General features: G+C 36.7%; 1 protein-coding gene across 3 annotated transcripts; it reads right to left on the bottom strand.

Annotated features, from left to right (window-relative positions):
* Positions 1–830: 830 nt before the first annotated feature.
* On the bottom strand, positions 831–6,502 carry LOC117627841. 3 transcript variants are annotated; one of them, XM_034360104.1, is made up of 7 exons: positions 5,931–6,502; positions 5,169–5,477; positions 3,674–3,829; positions 3,200–3,540; positions 2,329–2,857; positions 2,155–2,187; positions 831–1,633 (listed from the first exon to the last, which is right to left on the bottom strand). In XM_034360104.1, exons 1-7 carry the CDS (start codon positions 6,109–6,111, stop codon positions 1,110–1,112), a joined length of 2,073 nt encoding a protein of 690 aa, XP_034215995.1. In that variant the 5' UTR covers positions 6,112–6,502; the 3' UTR covers positions 831–1,109. The 3 variants fall into 3 exon arrangements, with proteins under 3 accessions (XP_034215995.1, XP_034215993.1, XP_034215996.1); XM_034360102.1 differs by having other exon boundaries at positions 2,149–2,187; positions 5,931–6,501; XM_034360105.1 differs by having other exon boundaries at positions 2,149–2,187; positions 5,169–5,450; positions 5,931–6,501.
* Positions 6,503–7,889: the final 1,387 nt, after the last annotated feature.

The following is a 7,889-nucleotide window of genomic DNA, read 5'->3' as shown; positions in this document are numbered from 1 at the left end:
TTTTAAACATATATAAAAACAAAGGTTTGATCCCATGTTAAATCATTGGAGGAGTTGAACCATGAATATGACTTGATTCCTAGCTAGTCCGAGTACTGCATCCACCCAACATTGAGTTGAAGCAAAGCTTTTGTTCTATGATCTCCTTCATCTCCATTATCTAATTACTTAATTATCTCTAATAAGCCGTATATTTGTATTGTATATTTAACAAGCCACTCATAGAGTTATTGATTCATCTCCGTAATGTTAAAGTTCATATCGGAATCTAATTAGCAACTTTGAAGTCAATATATGGCTAACAAGGGGTTGTGCGTGGCCTCCAATGGTGATAGCATCAACATGCCTGACGACAACAAATAATACCAAAGCTTCGAGCCCAATGACAGAGACAATAGATACTAACATAGGGGAGTTTTTATGTTTAAAATCAAGTGAAAACATAGATTACAGTTTTCATGTTTTGCTTTTTTAGGTTTTTGTAGGTTTTAGTTTTGAGGGCATTTGAGTATTTTAAGTGAGTTTTTGGCTATTTTTGAAAGTTTTTATAAAAATTGACATTTATGAAAGTATAAGGTAAATTTTGGCTATTTTTGATAAAAACTCTTCGGGATGGGGGCGGGGATGAAGAGCGGGGATAGGGATAGTATTGTCATACCCGACCCCTACCCGACCCTTTGCCATCCCTACCGGAAATCAATATTTTGGAACAGGTTCTGAAACACGAGCAATTCTTTCATATTTTTATTTTATTAAAATTTTGATAAAATCGTGAAACTTCATTATTTACCAAGACATGTCGAGAGAGAGAGAGAGAGAGAGAGATTGGATGCACTACACAAGGCAATGAATTTCATTGCTGCTGTGCTCTATCCTTCGTTACAACATAAAATTCCTACCCCTCCTTTCAAATTAAATCCTTACAACTACTTCATTTTTCATTTGCGCCTACATCATGAACCCCTTACAACATTTTCCATTTTCACCTACAGGCTACAGCATGATATATACAAATCAGCTATTTCCAATAACCAACCCTCCCCACAGAGACATCAGATTAAATGACAAACCTCGTCAGTACGGACTAAAATCTTTTGCACAATTGTTCATCAGTCCAGCCGGTCCCTTCCTCTGTTCCATTCCATTGTCAATAACTTTCTTATCTTCTCCCGCTTGTTCGATGCCTTTTCTGGAACCCTTGCTGGTGGTGGCATCATATACGACTGCCTCGCTACATCCGTGGTTGAATGTCTTATATCCACAATTGACTCCTTAAGTGATTTTCCAGGTGATGACCTACTTGACCTGGGTGTAGACCAATTTATTGGTCCTTTTGTAACGCAGCTGAAATTATTGAAATCCTTCCTATCATCAACCATAGAGAGCCTGGGCTTCTTTGGGGGTAGCATCATCCGGTCGACGCTTCTCCTGAGATTATCAGACCCAGATACAACAACTGATGTTCCATATGCTTCTTCCGGTTTCTCTATTGATTTTAACTTGCGAGCTTTCATGGCCTTTTGTGAAGGCTTCTTTGGCCATCTTATGATTCCATCTGGATTTTGCCTCGAGGAACAAGTTGCCATGTCACACAGTGTTCGAGCAGCAGCTAATATTTGTGGACAATGCTCATCTGGACAAGCAAAAACCATTTCATTAATAACAGCAAAGTCACACAGCTGCAGAGGCAGAAATAGAAATCGGAGTGTATATGGAGTCTAAGATAATGCAAAATCCTTTCCAAGCCAAGACAAGAACAATAAGAACGTAATTGCGCAACTGATGGGCCTGACATCCAGTTCCTATTTCCTAACAAGGCCCATAGCCCATCAGACAAAGCCTATCAGATTCATTTACTATTTCCATTTAAAGCATATAACATGCATTATCTGGCACATTCCATAATCATATTAATTGGGAAACTGGTAGCCAAAGAGGGCATCAATGAATGATTTTGGATTAACCCAAAGTAGGCCTCCATTGAATGATTTTGGATTAAGTTTCAATGCCAACACGGCAGCATCATTCTTTGTCATCTTCCTTGACTTTATGCATAACCCTACCCACCCCAAGCATCCCAAAGCACGTGCATTTTACACACACAAACAAGAAGCATAAAGAGAGGCTGCTAACAGGTAGAAACTGTACCGTTACCATTTCCTGAATGATTCACCTTGCCTCCAGATTCTGCATTTCCAAAAAATTAAAAATTATAAAAGGCAATGTCCCAAGCAGTAGGACTGACAGTGATAGTAATAATTTCCAGCAACCAATGTGACACATTCAAGTTTTAGTATATAAATCAAACTCATCCCTTAGAAAACATACCTAGTGGAACGAAGGATTGTTTGGAACATGTTGCACCAGACGATGAATCCTGCTGAAACCAAGAAAGACTAACAGATATGGATGGGGAAACTTGATTTTCTGAACCAGCAATTTTTAGCCTTGCAGAAGGAACTAGACTCTGATCATAGGTTAGCGACTCCAAGTCTGTAAAATTATTAGTGACAGCCCCCAATGAGCTAACAATATTCTTCCCTATTCTTTGCCATCGACCTTGGCATGTGGCCCTGCTTGTAGACAGTTTTGCTGCATCAGAACTGGTTCTACAGTGCCCATTAGAAGTATGCGACCATGGAAATGGAGGCAAGCTTGCCCGGCGAGATATTTGCTTGCCTGAACATGGATCAGGAGTACTTTTTGAAGATAAAGCAGGTTTTGCAGCATCCAAAAGCAAAGATTCCAAATCCTTGGGTGGAGGAAGAGCCAAACGTTCCAAAATATACTTAGGTTCACATAATGGCAAATCAAGGGGATTAGCAGGAGTTTCAGGCTTTTTATGAGAATCCTGTACCTATAGGAATGAAAACAGAAAGGACGACATCAATCATCAGTGGTATCCAAAATATTAATAATCTGAATGAAATGAAACACTAGAAGTTATACAATAGAACTAAAATCCTTGTCAGCGCAGCCTAATACTCTCAACTAAAATGTGCAACTGTTCACACCACCAACATATCTATACTGGATTCAGAAGATCTATCCAAACCACCATTACAAAGACGCCTATTCTGAAGCACAGCTTTTCCATGTAAGCCATAAAAACTTCTAGTTTTAATCAAACAGGTCACATAAAATGTTGTAAGTTTTCTCCAGGGCTAACAAATATATTAGATTACCACTGATCACCGACCTCATTACATGAAGAGAGATCTGTGATGACTGGTTCTCCCTTATCACCATTGACACCAGAAGTTACAACAGAACTTGTGCTTAACGGCCATGGTGACATTATCTTGTCGGAATTGCTATCTACTTCAGCAATATGTTGGGGCTGGACAGACCTTGGTAGCGGAAGGACGAAACTGGCCTTTCTAACTGAATGCAGAAAACTATCGTTAACATTTGCTGGTTTCTTCCCTTTGCCCTTGTCTAAACTAGGACACTTGCATGTCCCATCAAGGAGCTCATTCAGTAGCACATCATCTACTAGCTTTGTGACATCATGATTATCTGACTTAAGGCCATGTACTCCTGACATTCATTTAAATCACGATTTAAATTTTGCACAGTATGCAACATGCACAGTGAAAGTATGGTAATAACTAATGAATACGTCAATGATACATTGAGAGACAGAATGTAGCTTTTGTGAGAAGTCTCATACCGAAAAAGTTGTTCCCTCCAGCAGCAGAACCGAAGCTTGGCAAACCCGCCTTTACGGAGAAAGAATCATGTTTAGTCTTTGCATGAAGTTTGAGATTTCTCTTATCACCTCGCTTGCTTGTACAGTTGTTCTTTTGTTTCGCCAATTGATTCTTATCTAGAATGTATAATACAGAAAGGCAAAAAAACGACTCTCAGCACAAACGAGAACATAAAGGGACAGGTAATCTGGTTAAGTATCAAATGATGGCCTTACCAAATCATAACATAAATTTTGGAGACTGCACTTGCAAGCTAATGTTTCCAAATTTCCAATAACCCAGACCAAATTAACAGTTTACTGACTATAAAAAAGAAAAGTCCTACAAGATACAATGGACACATAGAAACTAGCACTGTAAAAGAATAAAGAAACTACCGGCACATAAATTTTCAGTTTCAAAGAATGAGAACTAGTAGAGCAAATTGAACTTCAAGGAATAACAAAATTTGCACAAAGAATATTATGGAGCCAGCAGATGTAATTCCACAGCATTCTAAATTGCTTGAAAAGGCTGCAGATAATATTGTCTGTCTCATTCATCAGAGGGAAACATTGTAATTTCTATTGCTTTGATTACCTACCAAAGTTCCATTGTGGAGGTCCGGCAAGTTGAAAATGTTCCAGTTCAGATCTTATATGTGTTAAAATAACTTTAAAAGTTTAACAGTAGTTTCATTTAGGAAAAACAAAAACAAACGCTTATACGTCAGTAGAGATTATACGGCATTACTTAATGATGTATCACAGACTTACGCACTTACGTTGGAGAATGAAAAAAGGGTGTAGTTCCCTAGCTTTGGCTTTTAATGTATATATAGTTGACTCTTAAGAATTTTCAGTTTCTATACTGGGTTTGTAGGGTTTCCTATTCGGGATTGTACAGCCTCAATAAATAAGTCAAATTGTCCTGTTAGTAGTGGAACATCACAGACAATTACTTTCCAATTAATTTAATTTTGAATCATGGAATATTATCATTCCACATTCTACATCACTTATGCTTCACTAAAGAAAGTATTTAATTCCAATCAACTGCACTGAATCCATAACACTCTGATGTTAAACAACAGACGTGCAATACCTAGATGCGTGTTCATGTGCCCAACAGCAGTAAGAGCTGTCGGGGAAATCTTAATTTTCCCCAACAGTAAGATATGTGTCAAAGAACAAATGGGACTTTCCACTGAAGAAAACTTTACATTCATGCATTAAACAACTCCAGAAAAGAAAAAAAAAATCATGTCCTCACAAGAGAGGACAAATTACTGATATAACATTTAAGTGACTAATAAATACAGACCAATCAAAATTTAACATACAAAGAGACCACAGATGGCATCTAGCATCTTTAGACTTGCCCGGGTCAATTTTCTCGAAGTTGTAATCCTGATGATGATAAACAAGCATTTACGTCAAATAACTATTCAAAGTGCCAGTAGATGACATATATTACCTGAAGAACTGCACTTTGTAAGATATGATCCGAGCTTATCTGACATATCCCTTATCCCATCAACTCCAGCTAAACTCGTTGGATCTTCCAATCGAGCAATTCGCGGTCTCTTAGAAGTCGAACTACCCATTTTTGACACCTTTCCTGATTTCCGTTCTAGCTGTACACTTTCAGCACCAGTATGCAACAAAAAACCATTTTTGCCCCTACAATGTTGGTGCCTGGACAATTCTTCACCCTGATAGCTGAGCAGCTGACCACCAAGCTTAGATGGTTCATACTCTGAAGCACTAACCACATTTGTTACCTCTGAGAACATAACCAAATTCCCCAGAGCAAAAATTTAAGAAATTTCAGTAACAAAAATGAGCATGCACTTACAACCAAGGAATCATAAATTATGAAGTTAAGAGGGTACCCAGATACACATCCAAATTAAGAAATCTGGGTAACTAAAATTATAAATATTGAACTACCTAAACCAGTAATTAATAAATGAGGGAAATCAGTGAAAAATGCTTGAATTGGAAAACATATTAAGCAAATATTTCTTTCCTTTTCCTCTCTTTTGCTTTCAGTTCCTAAAAAAACATATCACAACCTCAAAATTTGGGGAAATACAAATCTACGCCCGGAGAAAAAGATCTAACCCCAATTTACCAGTCAAATAATACTAACAAGCAAGCCAGTCCTAGACAAGGTAAGTAATTAAATAATTCAAAAAAAAACAAAACAAAACAAAATCAAACGCCAAGAAACCACCTTTATCGCTGAGAAATGAGCTGCATGCCTCAGTCAAGGGGCTTGCGCGAACAGAAACACGGTCCAAATCACAAGGCTCAAGCTCCTTGACTGTAACCCCAGCTCTCACAAGACCCTCTATCCCCATAAACTTCTGCGCGCCGGCGACGTCCACCGGAAAAGTCAAGTCCACTGCTTCCATCACCAAAACTCAATCGAAATACAATAATCAACCGATAAATTTACAACAGTAGTCGGCGAACATCGCCTTGAGATCCATAACCAGACGAAATCAGTTAAAGAAGAGCTGAGGAGGATCATTAGGGCGAATTTAGGAGGGAAAATGAGAGGGAGAGCATGGATTTGGTGCGAGAAAGTGAGGGAAAAGCTGAGAAAATTTGGAGTTTGGCTGAGAAAAGCATGTTGCGGCGAAGTGAATGTTTCTAGGGCACGAGCAGCAATGGGGGAAGAAAAAGAAGTATTTATAGTTTTCGGGAAAGGGTGAGGTGTGTTTGGTAACGGGTGGCTGGATTGGAATATTCCGGTGAGGTTAGCGTCAACGTTGATCAAGAGCGCATGTTTTTTGTTGGCTTGGGCTTAGGTTGCTTGACGTGGCATTATCCAATTACATAAGAAAATGAGGAATTACATGGATTACATGCGGTGGCTTATCTAAGGGCCACCAATGAGAGAGAGACATGTGCCAATATTAAAAATAAGTATTGGTTATATGAAGTGAAAATGGAGAAAATTATAGAAAATTAACTCTTTAAATTACTAACAAGGTATTATGAAAGTTTTTCGAATAATAACAAAAAAACAAAAAAAATATTATGAATGTTTGAATTTTCCATTAGGTTAAATTCCTGTTGGCGAAAAACAAAGAATAACTTACCTCTTTTTTAATCGAAAGTACCCATCAACAACATATAATAATCTAATTATATCATTAATCTTTTAGAACGGTTCACATAGTTCTTTTAAGTCGGTGAATGGGCATTGTCATGCAACAAATGGGAAAGCTTCTTTCGAACCCTAGCTACTAGAAAAATAAAGAAGCCAGCCTTTTTTAAAAATATATATAGTTTGATAAATATTCGATACTTAACTTGACCATAACTTGAGAGTAAATCCATGTCCTAAATTTATAATTCATTCATGATTAGTTTTGATTTCATACTCAACCAAATTAAAAATTATAATGAGATAATGACTAATTTCTTCAAGTCTTTTTATCAGCAAAACTAAGGGCTTGTTTGGTATCCTATTTGGATCCAATTTTATAAACTCAAAAATAAATTTTAAATCCAAAGCCACAAAAACATGTTCGGTAAGCCTATTTTTAAAACCTCAAACTCAAGAAAAACCCACTCTCTCTCTCTCTCTCTCTCTCTCTTGTTAATTTCAATTTGGGAATTTAGGGTTTCTGATTTTTTTTAAATTTTAATTTCAATTTTTTTTAGATCTAAAAAACAGTTTGGAGCTCAATACCAAAAAAGTTTTTAGATCTTAAAATCACTATTTGAAAACTCATGTTTTTAAAAAGAATCATAGTTTTTTAATTTACTTTTTTTAGTAGGATACCAAACATGGCCTAAATAAAAAATTGGATTTCAAAATTAGGCATTTTAGTTAATGCTTATGAGTAAATAAATGTTAATAAGACATAGAAATAGTAAGAGCAACATGAATTTCAAATGATTCATTCTTCCTAGTCATTGACGATTAGTAATTTCGATCATTCTCTTTTTACATGAACCTTGACGATAACCAATTCTATTTTCTCTAAAAAATTCCAAACAAAGTCATTGTTTTGATTTCTCTTTTTTTGCGTTCCTCACGTATATTTGATTTAGCCACTCAAATTTTCTCACTCATTTTAGAAGTTTTTGAGAGTGGAAGAAGAATCCACTTCCATTAAGGCATACACAAAGAAATATATATAATTAGAGATATAAAATAAAGATCAGGGAAGGAGAT

This window comes from Prunus dulcis, chromosome 5, assembly GCF_902201215.1.
Source record: "Prunus dulcis chromosome 5, ALMONDv2, whole genome shotgun sequence".
Taxonomy (NCBI): Eukaryota; Viridiplantae; Streptophyta; class Magnoliopsida; order Rosales; family Rosaceae; genus Prunus; species Prunus dulcis.
The sequence above is the reverse complement of the archived record's forward strand: the minus strand, read 5'-3'. Positions and strand labels throughout refer to the sequence as shown.

Bases quoted from the DNA above. Each gene is read 5' to 3' on its own strand.
- LOC117627841 (XM_034360102.1), bottom strand. From the start codon at position 6,111: ATGGAAGCAGTGGACTTGACTTTTCCGGTGGACGTCGCCGGCGCGCAG. The intron at 5,478-5,930 runs GTGGTTTCTTGG...TTATGTTCTCAG, and splicing joins CTCATTTCTCAGCGATAAAG to AGGTAACAAATGTGGTTAGT. The intron at 3,830-5,168 runs GTAATATATGTC...TATACATTCTAG, and splicing joins TACAAAGTGCAGTTCTTCAG to ATAAGAATCAATTGGCGAAA.